The 17,568-nt window shown below is 37.7% G+C and overlaps 1 protein-coding gene across 1 annotated transcript in view; it reads left to right on the top strand.

The window, feature by feature from the left end:
• The window catches only part of NAALADL2 (N-acetylated alpha-linked acidic dipeptidase like 2), a 291,258-nt gene that overhangs the window by 189,549 nt on the left and 84,141 nt on the right, over positions 1–17,568 (top strand). Inside the window, exon 9 of the mRNA XM_009638747.1 lies at positions 13,746–13,892. Within this exon, the coding sequence (XP_009637042.1) occupies positions 13,746–13,892 (147 nt within the window). The remainder of the gene's footprint in view (positions 1–13,745; positions 13,893–17,568) is intronic.

Below are 17,568 nucleotides of genomic sequence, written 5' to 3'. Positions count from 1 at the left end.
AACATCTTCATTATTTATTGGGTAGAAAATTGCTACTCTTAATGTGAATGCAAAAACATGAAGGATAGCATAAGAACCAAATCTGGAAAATAAAGCCATACAAATTCACATGTGAACTAAAAAGTACTATTTTAAGAGTGAGGACAATGAAACATTGGAACAAATTTCTTTGGAAAAGATGGATTCTTTTGTGTCTTAGTAGCTTTAGATATAGATCAGCTTTTTTCTTATATGTTATTCTTTACTCACATGAAAGCAAGCGATCTCAGTAAAAGAATCTTTTTTTGAAAGAAAAGGATAAGGCAGACAATATAATTTTGTGTTTGGCTTCAGACCCGCCACTCTCAGTTGTTACAGAAAGGATATTATTAAATACAGCTATGTTCTTACATGGGATTTCTATTAAGTACCAACCATACTAACAACCAGTCCAATGAAAATCATGTCCTGGAACTTCCAGTCTTTTTATATTTAAAAATGTGTGTGTGCGTGCATGTGTGTGCATATGCATGCTTGATTTTGGATCTATAAATAATACCTCTGACCTTAGGGAAACTGTTCGTATCCATAAAACTATTTGCATATACAGTTATAGCAGTGAGGCCAGAGATGCAAACTGTGGAAGATGGAGTACACAGAAAGATGTAATACTAAGGAAAAAGTGAGCTTGTGTTTATATGTGATTCAATAGCTTTAGTCCATTAAAAACTATCGGTCTGTGAAGTAAATTTTTTCCACGCTGCTGACTAGAATTGGCACCTTTGAAAGTTCATGTAGATACTGTATTGCTTAGTATTCTCAAAAATACATATATGTAGCCTTCATGAGTCTTCCTTACCTGATAAGAGCAAAGACCTGTAGATTGCACTTCTCTGGATTTGTCAATTTGTTTTCTCAATGCGTGCGGGGTAAACATTTCTCTCTTACATACTGTGCATGTGGTGTTTTGGAAAGTTTGGTTTCATTGCAGCAAAATTAAATTTTGAAGATCAGAATCTGGAGGACTAAACCTGAAACATAATTTAATACATATTTTTCTTGGATTATATTGTGCAGTATGTAGAAGCTATCTGTTTTCAGTCTTATAGATCTGTATTAATAAATTCTGACATAAAATATGTTACCAGCCTTTCTGGGATTTGCTTGCTTGTTATGAAAAAGTAGTGACATATCCCTGGAACCTTGTGAACAATAAACCCTCACATTTTCTTAACAAAAACTAAATTTGTTTTTAGTCTTCCAGTACTTGCAGTTGCAAAGAAATTACAGTATCCCTGTTCAATACTATACATAGGTTTTGGAAATATTTCAGATAATAATCTTAATTTTTCAGGGTGCAAAGGAACACACGTTTCGGTGTATGATGAGTTTTGGGTAATTGTTGGCTCCTGTGTGTTCTGGTCAAAATCTTTTCAAAGTTACTTGGACTAGATCAGTTTCACGTAGCTGACTAAAATCACATTTTATTCAATGAGCTGAAGTTGTTTTCCCAAGCCTTAATATTTCATAGCTCTTGAAACCAAGGTCAAGTGAAATTCTATGGAAACCAGAAAGAAAAAGACATTTGGCTGTAGTGGCACTCCTGCTTTCCCTGCTGTAGCTTTTTTTCTTCTGCTTTCCTGTTTGTTACTGTTTTCCCATCTAGTATGGAGGCAATACCAAGGAAACTTCTTTATGGGGTAAGCAGATAAAGGTTGGAAGAATCCAGTCAGGGAAAGGGTCAGAGCATTACACGGTCTAAGTGAGGGTTCAGAATGGTCCATTTGTCCCAAACTTTTTTTGCACCAGTGCTGTAGAAAATAAAATCATCTAACACCTTTTGGATCATTTAATTTACCTCCCAGTGGAGCCTGGAGACCAGTATTTGTGTTCTGTCTGACATACTTTAATAAACCTGCTTCATTATGATCTTTCTGAAAAATGCAATTGATACAGATACTTGATATCTTAAGTGCAGATACCGTTGTTATGCCATTCGCTCAATTCCCACTGAAGTCCAGAAGGGGTTTTTTTTAATGAAAAATATGATGGTAGTTTATTGACCTTCATGCTTGGTATGGACTAATTGGAGTGACTTTCAGGGAATGAAAAATGCCTGTTGTGTGTGACTGGGGAGGGCGTCATTTGCTCATGCATAGTTGCTATTGAGAAGTTTAAATGTCAGACCAGAGGTTTCGGGGCAAGATAAAGCTTTGCAAGCAGTAAGTTACTTTGGCCTTATGCCAGGGTGGTGCCACGAGGGGAGATTCGCAATAATTTACCAATGTGGCAAGAGGGTTCCTCCAGTGTGTAACGTGATTTTCTGTGTTCTGTTCCAAAAAAGATTCTTCATTTGTCTGTTGAACTTACTCTGGTCTTTGATTGCAGTAGCAAAAGAGAAATTTTGACCTCAAATACCTCCTCCGCTTTAAAAACCTGACTGTTCCACTTGTTATACCGTGTTTATTTGTATATGTGTCCCCTCTTGGATGATGTGTTGTGCTGGGGCTGTCCTGCCTCTGTGTGTATTGTTAGAAATGTGCAGCGTGACTTGCTAGGATTCTTGGGTTCTGGAACAGAGCTGATGTGATATTGGATATTGGGAGTGTGTGGAGAGGGGTAGGGAGTGTGTGGCACATAGATGTTCACATGTGCGACGGGGATAAATGACTTTTTTTTTTTTTTTTTTCCTCCCCCTAGTGATACGCTTCAGATTATGTTTTGTTCATAAGGAGCAGATTCTAGATCTCAGCACAGTGAAACGATCTGCTGCCTGGGGAAAGGGGAGCAGGTTGACTTTCACATAAGCCCTGATGCGTCTCCCGTTCTGGGTCAGCTTTATGACAAGGCTCAGAAGGATGTCCTTGGTGAGCTGATCTGCAATTTGGCAAGTGGGTTTTTTGGGGGAGCGGTGGTAGCAAACATTTCTGGTAGAAATACTAGAGCTCACAAGTACTGTGTAGTACAGAAGGAGGAACTGTGAGTCGTGAATGCTGATCGTTTGGGGAAATACAAATGAGAGCAGTTACAAACCGTAGTATCCATATTACAACTAACTGTGGGCCTAATTTCTAACATTAGGTGCTGCGACACAAATACAAATTTTGTTCTGTGTGTGGTTTTGGTTTTGCTTGTGGTTTGTTTGGTTTGGTTTGTTGTTTTGTTTTTTTTTTTTTAAGTAGGACAGAGTGATGGGGTAGTTTGAGCCATCGGGTTAGCTCACTGAGAAAGACAGCTTCTGCAGGTGTGTGCTGTGTATACTAATGGGGCTAGCGTTGATCATTAAAATAATCCATAAATTTATCTAGTTTACTTTTCTAGGTGAGCCTTAATTCACTTTTAGTGGAAAGTATGTAGCAGAAGCTTTCTCTCCTGATTTTTTGGGTTTTTTGTGCAACCATATTGAAGACCAGTGAACAATATGTTACTGCGTATTCATTTGACATCCAGCCTCACAAGGACTGTCCTGTTTGGGATGCTTAGGAGATCTTGAAATAGGATCTATTATAACTCTTCAAATAATAGAGTGAGTGTACATATCTGTCCCCTTTAGAGGGACAAGTAACTTCTCTCTTCTCTTTCTCCCTGTGGGGTATAGCGAAGCAAGACTGTAATCTCACTGGCATGAATTATTTAATATCCATTTGGAGGGTTTGAATGATGCATCCCAAAATGAGCAGCATGGCAGAACCTGATCATTACAGAGTTAGACTACACTGAAATGGGTTCACAGTATTTCTCTCTCTGCGTATTATAGAATGAGAATGCCTTTAGGCATTTAAAATGATTTACAAGCCACAGCTATTTCCATGGAGTATAAAATATCAACCATTTGAAAATGAGGTCTTGTTGTCAAATCCTAATCCTCTTACCTACTTAAGCGGTGTTTTTATATTAGCAACAAATGTTACTACAGCACAAAACATTACGGAAGTCATGCAGTTCTTATCAAGTCACGATTTATCAATGTTTTATATTAAAACTGATTCATTGCATTTTGTTAAACCTAGGTTTCACAGTATCTCAGTATGTAGGTGACAACTAACACTCACCAGTGTTCCTGCTACTGAATACCTGGAAGAAAAAGCTTGAAAACCGTTAAGTCCATTTACGTAATCAACAAATGGTTTGACTGCGTCCTTTAATTACGAATGCAACCATTCCATACTCCAAAGTGGATTTTTGGATTAAAAACTTAGTGTAAAAATAGAAGCTCTAAAGGAAAAAATACCCCGTGTTTTCAGTGTATTCGGAGTTGGGTGTGGAGACGGGCTCCCCCCGTTAATATTGTATTTTCTTTGCTGGGTGTTTGTCGTGATGTAATACGATCTTAAGCTGTTTTATAAATTTTAACATAAATAAAGGTAGTACGCTGAATATCGAGGCTGAGCCTGTGGCCACAGCAAATAAGTCTTTAAAGTGACTTTATCTGAGGTGCTGGAGAGCTTGCTTTTACCTGTGCTGCTGGAAAAATTAAAAATGAGGATTTTTAATGCAGTACTTGGTACATTTTCTGGTTGATGAGTATAGGAGTCTGGGGTAAGGGGATACTTTGGGGATGCACAGCTCCCATAGCTATGATCTGTAATTTCTTAACTACTTTTGTTAAACCTTGTAACTCTCTATATTTTTAAGGTACTGAGGTATTTGGAACTGCTGATGGCATTCCAATTGCAGTCTTGTCACTTACATAATTTATGCTATGTAATTTTAGCTCTAAATATTTGATTGCTCTGAAATTCTCTTATCAAATGGGAGCATACCTGCTTGGTTTTTACCTCCCTTAAAAAAGCCATTAAAAATCCTAGCAGTTTGAACCGGGTGTTGGCAACAAGTATATCTGAGTTAATGAGGCATATGACTTCAATTTAGGTATAGGAAGGATAAATGTAATTCAGTATCATATAAAAAGCATCAGGAATCAGAGAGAGACTGTCAGTAGATAAAGTTAAATGAAGAAAAACTCCAGTAAAGGAAATTAAATTTACACTATATAATTTTCTACTACCTTGCTTTTGTATTTATTACCAGTTTGATGTAAACTTTGTATCTAAAATGTGGTTCAGTCCTGTGAGGTCCCATTTATTATAAAGACCTTACAGTGATAGTCATATTTTTTAAAAAATAAAACAATGATTTCTAAACATGCAAATGCTGCTTAACAGAAAACAAAGCCCTGGACAAGCAATACAGGTTTATACTTGTCTCATGTTTTCTAGCTGTAAATGAAATAAAAAACGATTTAAATTTGTAAAGGAGTACAACATATAACAGTAGATGTAAATATTTCACACCATGCATATATACTTTGCCAAGCTTTGTTTTATAACCGCTGGTATTATAGTGTCCCAATTTCTTTAGGAAGTCACCATTAAAAGGCCAAAATTATTTTACACTTTTTTGAAAGGTAAAACTGGAGTTTTAAGTATGGCACCTTGTGTCACATAACCTGAATTTTCCTTGGTTCGGTAGCAATACAAATACAGGAGCAGAACTGGGGCTTGGGTAATCTCAGTGTGATCTGCCCTTTTATAAGCACCGCAGTTACCACAATTTCCAGTTTCCTTTGCCTCCCTGGGTGAAAAAGGTCTCCTCTATCACGTAGGATACCCGCATGCAGATTCAAAGAACAATTCTTTTAAAGCCACGTGCTTTATCGGAGAGGTAGTTTCTGCGTGTGAAAATACAATATTATCCTCCCACACAGGCTAAAAAAACCAGTTTACTCTTGGAATTTCCAGATGCAGTGCTTTTGTGTGGGAAAACACGGCATGAATGTCTAAGGGGCTAATGGTGATCCCTGGCGGCTGCAGCGATCTGTTTGAGAATCACCTGCACTGTGATGGATGATGCTAAATTCTTGGTCCCTGATTTTGTTAAATAAACACTAGTTCTTGTGGCCGTTGTTTTTCCCCGGTGACAAGAGAGTCCTCAAAATGAAGTGTGTGTGTGCGTGTACAAGGAACATCTCTCATTTTACTGTGATAATATCGAAGAAACGAAACTAGGGAAAAATTCCGAGTTAAATGCATCTTTGCTGTGACTGATTTTGCAGTGCTGCAAAACAATTTCTCTAGGAGTCTTCATGTTGCCCTTAAAGGTCAATTAATAATGTTCAGATTTTGGATATTTTCAGTAAAGCTTCATACAAGTTTAAATGAAAACGTGCACAAGCTGGAAGGAAAGAATTGCCGAGAAACTAAGCATCCAACATTTTATTCCTTTTTAATTAATTATTTTATTCTAAATATAAGATTAATTAAAAGCAGCAGGTTTTAGCCACTCTACCTCAGAAGTTTTCTTGGTGTAGTTTTAATCAGACTTATCTTGCTCTGAACACTTACAGGCTTGGTCTACAGGGTGATCACTTTTTTTGGTCTTTGTACTTTGCTTTGTTATAAATGTTGACTAAAATGTGCCAGCAAGTAGAATAAGCATCATCAGATGAAGCCGTTTGGTTGTTTCGGTGTCTCATACGGCATCAAGAAGTGAAGATCATTGTGAAACTGGGTTGTACGTGCTTTTTGAACTTTGCCGTCATGGCCAAAATAGAGGTAAAAGACATGCACAAGCACTGAAATGACAGCTTTTTACAATATTACCGTCTATGGTAGAACACTATGGTCTGCCCATCCCTTTTTAAGTATTCTTATTATGTCCCTAAAATCACGGAGGTAGTCAGATGACTGTAGTGCTGTGGAACAGTTAGGCTAGTTACACCACAACTATTCTCTGTATATATCCTATTAATTATCATCAGCACATTTAGATTTCCTTTTCCTTTTCTTTTTCTCATGCAGAGAATGAATGAGTGGATATAATATAGAATTATTTTATGTACGTATTTGAATCACGACAGTTTGATAAGGCTCAGAATTTGGGAAATGCTGTGCATTTAGTTTCTATTTAGTTGGTTTGCTCCATGATGTTGGGTAAGACTGAAATATTAGGCACCTTGCTTGCCTTTAGTCGATTTCTGATGTGCTTTAAGATCTGCAGGGGAAAGTGCTGTGTTAAATCTCCCTAATAATTTTATAAAAAGCTGATTTACATGAATAGCTATATATATGATCAGTCAGCAAAGACAGAGAGCAAAGCAGGCTGTTTATAGCCAAACCAGGTAATCAGATGGGAGAAAACAGCAGAGTATCTTTGCCATAGAATGAATACAATTCCTAGAAACTCCATGATTTTTTTTCAGTAGATTTTGGTAGTCAGGGCAAGCAAACGGCTAATAATATTTTTTTTTAAGAGCTATCAAACCTTCTTTCTCTAATGATTTGTTTTTCAGAGTGTAGCAGGTTTTAATGGATGAGAGATGCTTGTGAATCCTTGCTATGCAGCTTCTCTGGCTTTTCCTACCTGTTGATGATGATTTAGCATAGCACATTTGCAGTAATAAAGATGCTAATCTGTTGCATTTCTGCATCGTGGTCTGTGATTAAATTAATAAATTCTGTAGCTCTTTTTTTAGATCATTTTACTTCATCTAGATGGTCTTTATCATGCTTCTGCTGCTTAAATGCATTTGCCTTGCACCAGTTATGCAGGTGGCAGTTCAACTCAAGAGACAGAGCTTGATTAATCATGAAGGATAAGCTTCCTTGCTGTAGTTCTGAAGCCAGGATCACTGACACATTGTAAGAATAATTGGTCATTCTTTATTTGTCCTGTTGAAAACTACTTAGACATTTTAGTCCATTCTCAAAAGCTGCTAAGGTTTTAACTCCAGCTGGAGTCACATAAAGGAAGGAAGGTTTCCAGACTAACTGGCAGGTACGTGTCTCCAGGTGGAAGGTGAACTGTAGAAATATAGGCTTTTATTTATACCAGGATCTTAACATTGCAGCAAAAGATACGTATGCGTGCTTAGCTCTAATTAGTGGTAGAATAAAGTCTGCAGTGAAGTACCACTTCATTATACTTTAGATGTGTCAGGTCTATTTTATAACATTAATCCAAATTAAATGTATTTAATGGGCCATATGGTACTCTTCATTTTCTCAAATTTGTAATATAAACCTGTAACATGATGCTGAAAAACAAAATGAATTCCAGAGAAATAAAAGCATTCAATTACAAATAGGATGTGTGTCCTTGCACTGACGTGAAGCGCTCCTTCGCTACTGGCTAACCACATGGCTTGATTTCCTCCCAGTCTAAAGGGAGGGCTAGACTGACACGGTGGAGACCAGCCTGAGCAACTGAGTGATCTAAATAGCGCTATTATGTGTGTTTTACCGTGAGACTAACCAGCTGAAGAAGTGTAGTTTGCCCGCTCTACAACAGGGAGTTAGTTCTTACAGAGTGTGTCACTGATAATTTATTCTGGATGCATTTTTAAAGATTTTTTTTTTTTCCTCTACATAAAAGCTAACGTTTAAAGGATTGTTAAGTAGGACCTGACTGCAACTGGTGAAGTAATGCAGAGCATTTAAACTTTTTTTCCAAACTGGGAACTCACAAATTGTTTTTGCATATATGAAAGGAAAGGTTCCATGGATTATCAGAATTAAAATGAATCAAATTTGTCATGTTATAAAGAGGGATTTTTTTTGTACATGACACCACTTTATATTTAAACATACGAGAATAGCCAATGAGTTGGTGGGTAAAAAACAATTAAAGAATGCCACAGTGATACACAGCTGCTATCACATGATGATTGACAAATTATTTGGCACTGAAGAACTTAAAAATGCTTTAAATCCTGTGCTTCTAGACCTTGGCATTGGTGTCATCTTCACCCCCGCCCCAGTCAATTCCGAGGCCCACATCCCCTAGGAGTATTTTTTTCTTAAGTGACCTTCATTTCCTTGCAGCAGTAATTTTTTTCACAGTCAGTCTTTCATCTCGGTTCTGCATTGGCTCGCAGTAAGGATCCGGCATTCTGCTGCCACGCACGGAAGCTGTCCTGCTTGCCATGAATTGCACTTACAATTTTGGGAGAGGGTCTTCTGGTTTCCCTGGCTGGTGCATGTTGGAAGAAACTTGAGACGGTGCTTGTACGTTTTGGTAGGAGAGTGTTCCACATGATACAAGAACAGTATTTCCACTTGATTAACTAAGTGGACTTTGAAGCTAATTTCTGTGTCAGAAACGATAGTGTCTTCAGTGCAGAAAGATCGAACAAAGATTTAGGATGGTTCTTCTAGGTGAGGCTGAGGAAGGAAGGAAATGAAAGCAGCAACTACTAACGTAGACAGTATTCGTGGGTAATAGTCCTATAAACAAATATTTCTGGGTGTGGCTTCAGTTACGTGTCTAGCTGCTGGTTTTAATGCTACAAATGCAGTTGATATTAGACTTAATTGATGTTACTTTTACCTGAAAAACAATAAGTACAAGGCTGAGCTGCCTGTGCATTGACAAGCAAATCTCTATAAACAAAAGAACTCCATTTGGTCATATAAACAAAGTTTAATCCCATTTGAGGTTCGATAGCCTTCCTTCCTACAGATGCTGATCCGGGAAGATGCAGCTTTCCCCTGTGTCTTGCTTTCAGCCTGCATGAATGCCTCGCCACATCTCAGATGGCATTAGACATCTGTATTTAGGCCAGCAGACAGCCTAAAATGTCCCGCCACCTATTACTCCCATCCCATCTCCCATCATTCCCATGCCTGCCATCATTCCTCTGCATGCTAAAACTTACCTCATTTTTGCATCTTAATCTAGGAAATTGTTCCTCAGTTTCATAGAATCATAGAATGTTTTGGGTTGGAAGGGACCCCTAGAGGTCATCTACTCCAACCTCCCAGTAACATCAATTACAGTTTCTTTTCTTGTAACTCCACGGCAGGGGTGGAGAAAGAGCCTTGCTTTGCTGATTCCTTCAACTTACTTGCTTTGATTTGTTATTGTGTGTGAAATACGTGGCATGCTGTATGGTGGGCTGTTCTTGCACTGACTAAGTGAAAAGCTTGGCTCTTAGTTTAACACTTCATTGATGGGAAGGTTTCATTAACTGTAGGCCACTATTATTCTTTATCTTAAAGTCCATTAATTTGGGGAAACATTTCATTAGTTTAATGAATGCAAAACACACTACGTGAAGTTTGCAGCCATTGCCAAAGACTTGAAGAATGCTGAAGTTGTGGAGTCTGCATCGCAATAAATTGGAAGAGAACAGTAGCTTGCACATAAATCATTCTCCCATATTAGTGCAGTGTTAAATATTTAGTGTTGAACTTGTCGTTATCAGGGGCTTGTGTGTCAGAACAGTGAAAGCTGAACAAAGCAGTTCAACTCTCCAGATGCTAGCAGGACTGAATTGAACATCACTGTCATAAAAATCCTATAAATCCTATACCATGAAGCATGGTGACGTAAACCCCAAAAAGTACCATGTGTCATTGTGCTCTTAACTGAATCTGCAGACATTTCATATGTAAACTTTCATACCTAAAAAATATTTCATTGCTGCTCTAACCGATTCTTTTTGAATAGTTAAAATGGGATGTAGCAGGGTGTTTTCTGAAGGGCAGAATGCTGGCTAAAATTCAGGCTTGGGTTTTCTGAAAAAGGCAGGCATCTCTTTTTTTTTTTTTTTTTCTTTTTTTTTTTTTTTTTGGTTCCTGGTATGCTAGCAGAAATGGGGGTTGGTGTATATTCAGAATTAACTGGCTCTACCATCATTTTCACCTCTTAGAAACAACAAAGAAAGGGGAACGCTATCAAAATACTCTGTTAATTAGCTGTGTCCCTGCAGGATTTATAATCTTGATTGCTTTTTTGTGAAACCTGATCTGCTTAGGAGATGACAGTAATGATCCAGTGTTCCAATGTTCTTGATACTTAGCCAATAATTTGGGGGTATAGGTGAGATGGCATTGATGGAAAATGCCTTAGAACTTCATTTGTACAGTTACACCAGTTGACTTCTCACGTATTAGATTAAAAATTTCTGGCAATTTGTTGCTGTGTGAAATGTTAATTATTGCATGAAACCTTGTTTTCCTTTTCTATTACCTTCTATTACCCCTTCTCCAGTTGGGAATTCTAGCTATGAATTCCAAGTCCACACTTGTACCTCCTGTCAGCAGCTTACGGTATTCCTTTTCTGAAAAGCCCTAACAGATTGTAGTTACGAATACATGGGAGATGAGGAAAGGTTAGTGTTCACTAAGTAGAGTGAAAGGTATAAAAAGATTTAGATTTACAAGGAAAAAAATGTACATTAATTTCTCTGCTCCGTTTCCTTACCTCTGTGAGGTATATATTAAGATTTTGATGGTCCTTACCACATTTTGAGATATCCCTTCTATTGATTACTTCTTGAACATTAGTTTTGGGTAGTCACAATAGTTACATAAATTCTTACCCTGAGTAAAGGCAAGTAGCATTAGCCTTTGCTGCCATCGTGTTTACTGAGAGCTAGGATCGGCTCTTTTTAGAAAGACAAGATCCTTCCGTGTAGTATGTGGCTTGCTTGTGGATCATTGACTCTTCAGCTGGTTGTCTTGTCTGATACTGAATTGTTTTGCCCAACTGTTTTACTGGGATTCATTCGGTTATTTAACTTCATGATTCCCTTTGGTAGGTAACTCTGGGTTATTTGCTTATTTCCGATTTTTCTGTTGAACCCAAAAGCTGTATTTCACGTCATTCAGTAAACTTTTAAACATGAAAGGAAGAACAGACTACTCGTCATTTGTGAAGCTTCACCAAATGTGTTGGGCAGGATGAGGAAATTAGGAGCTAGGGTAATCTACACTGTGGTATAGTAAACTGGGTGATACTGAAACATCTTATACTGCCTGAAAGGAGCAATCACTTAAGAATGGATCTTGTGTGCATATATGTGCATAAAATTATAAACACGCTTTATGTGTGGATGTGTGCTATGCAGTGGTTTTGTCTGGGCAAGATTGTAGAAGATAAAATGTGGTTATTGAAAAACACCTTTTGAAATGAGCATGTAGATTGGGCTTCTGCTGTTTCTGTTGTGGCTTTGGTTTTTAAAAACAAGGTTACTGACTTTACTGAGACTGTTTAGATAGCAGGCGGATTTGTGTGTCTTCGAACAGCCGCACTGTGCTGTTGTTAAATGTCTTCTCAATGCGATTGAAACCTTCTCAAGAATGGCGTAAAGAGGGAGTGAAACACTGGAATAAAAGTTGTCATTTGAGACATGCCTTCACGTTTAAAAACTTTTAAAAAAAAATCTCTTAATCTAAATCTAAAAAATATCCAAAAGGCCCCCATTTAAACTTTTGTCTGCAATGTTTTAACAACTACGACTTACAAATGACACCTAAGATCGATGCTATGTTAATGTTTAATTTTTGTTATTCTTTTTTCTTACTCTGCTGTGGAGAGCCAGAACTTTGCTGCTGTGAGTCATGTTGCTCCATGGATATCTTTAGATGTGATAGTATCTACTAGGGTGGACTGCACCTACAGAAGGGATCTTTTGTTTCTCTGTTGACTGTAACTCCCATTACGTTTTGGACGGACCTTGCACAGCTGTGAATGTGCATAAGAGTGGTGGGAGCAGAAACGTTTAACAAAAGAAGAGAGCAATATAGCCACCTTTCCAAAATACTTATGAAATGGAAGCTATTTCTTGAAGGTATTTCAAAATAGTTTTTGATAGAAACTGCAGCCCTTATTTATTCTGGGTAATATGCAATTGCATTCTTCATAGCACTGAAGTGAAACTCTGAAGCAATAATTATGCTAATTTAAAAATGGAAAAGTACCAAGATTTGTCTCTTTCTAACTCTTAAAACGTTATCCTGCTAACCTCAGGAACTTTAATATACAGAATGGTATATTTTAGTATTAAAGGAGAACTAATCTTTACGCTGTTCTTACAGCAAGCTAGTAATTTAGTAGGTAGGTCTGAGGAAGTTATGTTATACTGTATAAACCGTTAGCTAAATGTTAATAATCTCTAGTACTTCAACTTCATAACATTCTTAAAAAGAAGCCTAAGTAGCTTATTTGCTGTAATAGATGTTGAAAGCCTTTGTGCCTACTGTTTATTAAGTGTTTAATTACCTAATGTATTTGAAAGCTACACTAGTATGTGGCACTCAGTCTTAGGCTTGTTTTCCAGTTTTCATCTTATATTTATTAAAATTCTGTTGCTAAGATTTCACCGTTAAGTACTTATGTGAAACAAATACAAACATGTCACTGACTAGAATTGGTTTGAGCATTTTACCCAGAAAATGCGTACTTATGTATCTTTAGCCTTTTGTTTTTCTCTTAACCCCTACTCTGCAATGGCAGCGAATTCTTTACATTACCAGCATTCTATAGACCATAGATACCTTGAATATGATGATCTGATTCACTTTTTGCTGTTAGAGAGCATGCTCTTAGCTGAATAAAGAAGTGATGTCTTAGTAGCCAGTAAAGATCTCAGAACGTGCTTCCAAAGGGTCCCATGATGACCTGTAATCTCCTGCCCAGCATGGGACATTTCACACGCCTCCCAAAGGCTTCTTCTTGCCCCTCCTTCCATTTCAAGAGGATATGAATTTTATTGTCTTTTGAGAGCCACGTTGCAGCACACTCTTCATTCTCTCCTGTGTCCGATCCCAAAGACTGCAATGTATCTGTAGAGTGAAAAGTTTGTAGGCTCACTCGCTATTAAGTATGAATCAGCTAATACCTGTGTGCACCAGTGTAAGTTCCAGCCTGTTTTTAAAATGCTTCAACTCAAAGAATGCTGTGTAAATGAGATACTGAGAAGAGTCGTTAAGAGTCTGGTTGCAAATAAGTAAGGAGAATTTTGGTTTGTGTTTGTTTTTCAGAGCCAGAACTTCAACTGCGTGGAAAAGACTAAGTGTCCAGAATCTAATGTGAGTTCTGTGCAGATGCAGGGAGATTCAGATTATTTCATCAACCATCTTGGAGTACCTGCCACGCAGTTTTCTTATGAGGACATCAGAACATCAGAGGTAGTTATGAACGTAAATGGGAAAACTGAAAATAGAAGAAAAATAGAACTAGATTTTCTCAGGTTGTATCCTTACATGATAAGCAGGTTGTAGTGGGAAGTTATCTCCTGTAAGTGCATTTTTTTTTTTAGATCTTCAGATGATGACCACAGAGCTTAAAAGTGACTGATTGTATAGCAGAATGGCATTCAAATAAACAGATAAATGTTTAGAACAAACGAAAAGCAAAAAGAAATTGGAGGACATTATGTTAAAAATGTTTATGTTGCTGATAGTATTGTAGGTTACATATTATCTATCCCAGCTTTTCAGGCTACTTTCAACGTAGAGGAAGTGAGTTTTAATGTTTATTTTTTTTCCTGTACAGTAGGATGAGACAGCCTTCAAAAAGAATTTTATATCCATTTTCATACTGTGGGCAAAATATGATTCTAGTTTATATGTTAGCTGTAAAGATCTGTACGCTTGATTGGAGCCTTCAAAACACCATGTTCTTTTTCAGTCCCTTGTCCTTTGCAAGGTAAGTGGAAGGCAGAGGCATGTAACACTCTTTGGAGACCGTTTGGAATTGGACACAGATAAACTGTCAGGAAAGTTTGTCTTTCCTCAGCCTTCACTAGGTTGAGGTTGTATAGGTTATATTTGCACCTGGACAGCTCAAACTTACCCTCAGTTGGTCAGCGGAGGGTCAGGAAGCCTGGCATTCGTTAGTTATTTCAAGATACAGTGGTTGTGAGAAAAGATGTGTGTTTTGCTGTAAATGTAACAATGCGTTGACTTCATATTCCCCTCATTTCTCTTCTTGCACTGTGCTTATCTACATATGCGCACATCTTTCCAAGTTCAAGAACAAAGCTGAAGCTGAGTTGAACTGGAATGCTTCCTGGCGCTGCATGCTAATGCACTTCTAATTCACAAACGCAAAACAAAACAGAGTTATGCCAAATATTGGAGCATTGTTGCGATGCTGTTGTGCAAATTAAAATAGACTAAGTCAAGAATTTATATAAATAAGGAGACTCCTGTTTCTAAACATCGCTACACCTATTAGGCAAAGTATTCTAGTTCAGATTAAACACAAGGCAAAGGCTGTAAGGAAAATGTGAAGGGAGAAGATCTACAAGTGCAATGTTTGTGACAGGCTTGTGGTCCTGTACAAATTTCTCTTGTCACTTAGCAGCTATTCCATATAGTTTTCATTCCAGATCTGGGTAGAGAGGCTCTGTAGAGCACAAGAAAGAATCTGCAGACTTCAGTATATCAAAATAATAAGTGCTTCCCAGCAACACTTAGAATATGAACACTGAAGGTTCCCTTGGCTATTGTCTGTTTCTATCCTACCAAAGTTATTCTTCATGTTCAGTTAATGTTGCAGACGTGCATTTTTGTCTCAGCACAATGCTTGAAATGACTCAACCATGTGATTAAAATCATAACAGAAAATATTTTCATATTGCCTTAAATATGACAAAGCAAATTGGATTCTCTGTTGAAAACTCAGCTTTTGTCCTTCTCACAAAATCATTTCCTAGAAATAAACTTGTGCTAAGTGTAATCTGGAGTCTTTAAGTGGATGTACTGCACCTCTCAGACCATAGGAGATCTTGACCCCATGAGATCTATTTCATGTGAGAAACAAATCTGCGTAGTAATGTGTAAATGCCTTTTGGCAAGAGGAAGGATTTTTTTCTTAGAAGTGAAGTTACACCAAATGATTAAATTTGGATTCTTTGCTATATGTTTGTTGCTTATTCTACCAATTATTACCAGTCCTTCAAGACATAGGCTCACTGTCTCTCCTAGTTGGCTATATTCTACCAGACAAACAATCTGTTTATTGTTTACTGTTTATTGCCATTGTTTATTGGGGATTCTGTTTGTTGTATCAAACAGGGATGGTGCTATTATGAGGCAGACAGAAATTATTCTGGGTTTACAGCCATATTAATAAACATTGCAAGAATTTCTACTGTGCAGGTTAGTGACTGAAAATAACCCGTTGAGTTGCAGGGAGGGATGTTTGCTTGCTTGTTTCCGAGCCATTCAGCTTTTTAAACTATGCCTCAGCTTTGTCAGCTTCATTGCAAAACAAGGTTTGGATTTGAGAAAACAGATTTCAGAAATGGGATGCTTGGACGTGCTGTTGTAGACGATCACTTTACCAGGCTGGTTTCCTCTGCTGTCTCTTTCACTGCTGTGACCTACTCAGAAAATTCTCTTCTTTTGGAATATACATTGGTTGCTTATTTTATCCACCTGTCAGACAGCATGCAGTGTCACATAAAATTTATGCTCTTCCACACTCAAAAAAACTTGTTTTAGAATAAAAAAAAACCCCAAGACCTGTGCCTTGCAGTCTGCCTACAGAGCAACAGTTATAGGTCAGCTTTAGAAATGCATTCCTTACACAGTGAGGGTAGTGCCAATCCTCAGAGAGAAGGTTGTAAAAGCTTTTCATTGGCAGGAACCTGAGGAGTAAATAAGAGGAAATAAAAGTTGTAAGAGGAGACATTCAGACCAGAAGAGTAAGTAAAACTGTCTTGCTTGAAATTACCTAATAGAGCGAACCACAGCCTCCGGGAGGTTAAATCTGCATGGCAAATGCCTGTGGTCAGATCTGCAGGCTAGCGAAGTGCATTCTAAAAATTCAACCACTAGTACAAAAATGCACGGAGTGAAATGCAGCTCATTTATTTACTAGCAGAAAATGTGCAGCATTTTAGTCTGCAAGTAAGAAGTAAACTTGGAAGAATTTCTCAAGTGGAAAACCCCCCCATAATATTAACCCAGTTGCCAAGGATTCTCTTGCAGTTGCTGGAGAAAGCCTTCCTCTCCTGCTAACCTCTGGGGCATTGGCTTTACCTCCACGCAAGGGTCACACTCTGATTTGTAATGTGTTAGGAGAAAGGCTGATCAGCTTTTCCTAATACTGCAGATTCTCTAACTTTGAGGAGGAGTCATGCTATTTGAGTTAATGATTATTTTACATCCCAGTGACTGTCTAGAGCCTCCAGACAGAGAAGTAGTGCTGATTTCAAATCTGAGTTTCTCTACAACTGATAGCCCATGATTATAAGTCTATTAGTCCTCACCTCAGTGGAGAATAGCATTAGAAACATCTTCACTTAGCTTTACATCAACAAGAAAGAGCAACATAAAGTAAAAGAGGCCTCAGATTGCAGACTTGTGTTTGTTACTCTCTGTGCTGCAGTAAGAGTTCCAATTTCAATGGAATTATTCGATCACTGGAACATCAGGAATAACAAATTGGAGCAAGTGAGTAAAATCTGATGTTCTTTTCATGTGTGGACCATGTCTGTGCCCTTGAAAATATTAGTCATGTTTGTACAACAATATATTTTCAAACGAATGAATGGCATAACAGGTATAATACATAAATATCACTATGGTTTTGGATACATCACTGTTCATCATGATTCTGCTGAGTGTCTTAGATGTAAATTCTTCACCTGTGGTGGGTTTTTTTGTGAACAGCATGACTGAAGCTTAGCTCTTGGTTACTTCATTGTAAGTTAGGAATAACTCTGAAAACACTGGATATGGTGGTGTATGAGCTGAAGAGTTTCTGTTTGAATTCTTCATTGTTCTTCTTTCTAAATGGATATACACTGACTGTGTGCCTGTGTAATAGAAAATACTGCTTTGTAACTTCATA

This window comes from Egretta garzetta, unplaced genomic scaffold, assembly GCF_000687185.1.
Source record: "Egretta garzetta isolate BGI_Z169 unplaced genomic scaffold, ASM68718v1 scaffold560, whole genome shotgun sequence".
In the NCBI taxonomy this organism is placed as follows: Eukaryota; Metazoa; Chordata; class Aves; order Pelecaniformes; family Ardeidae; genus Egretta; species Egretta garzetta.
Note: the sequence above shows the minus strand (reverse complement) of the source record. Positions and strands in the feature narration are given on the sequence as shown.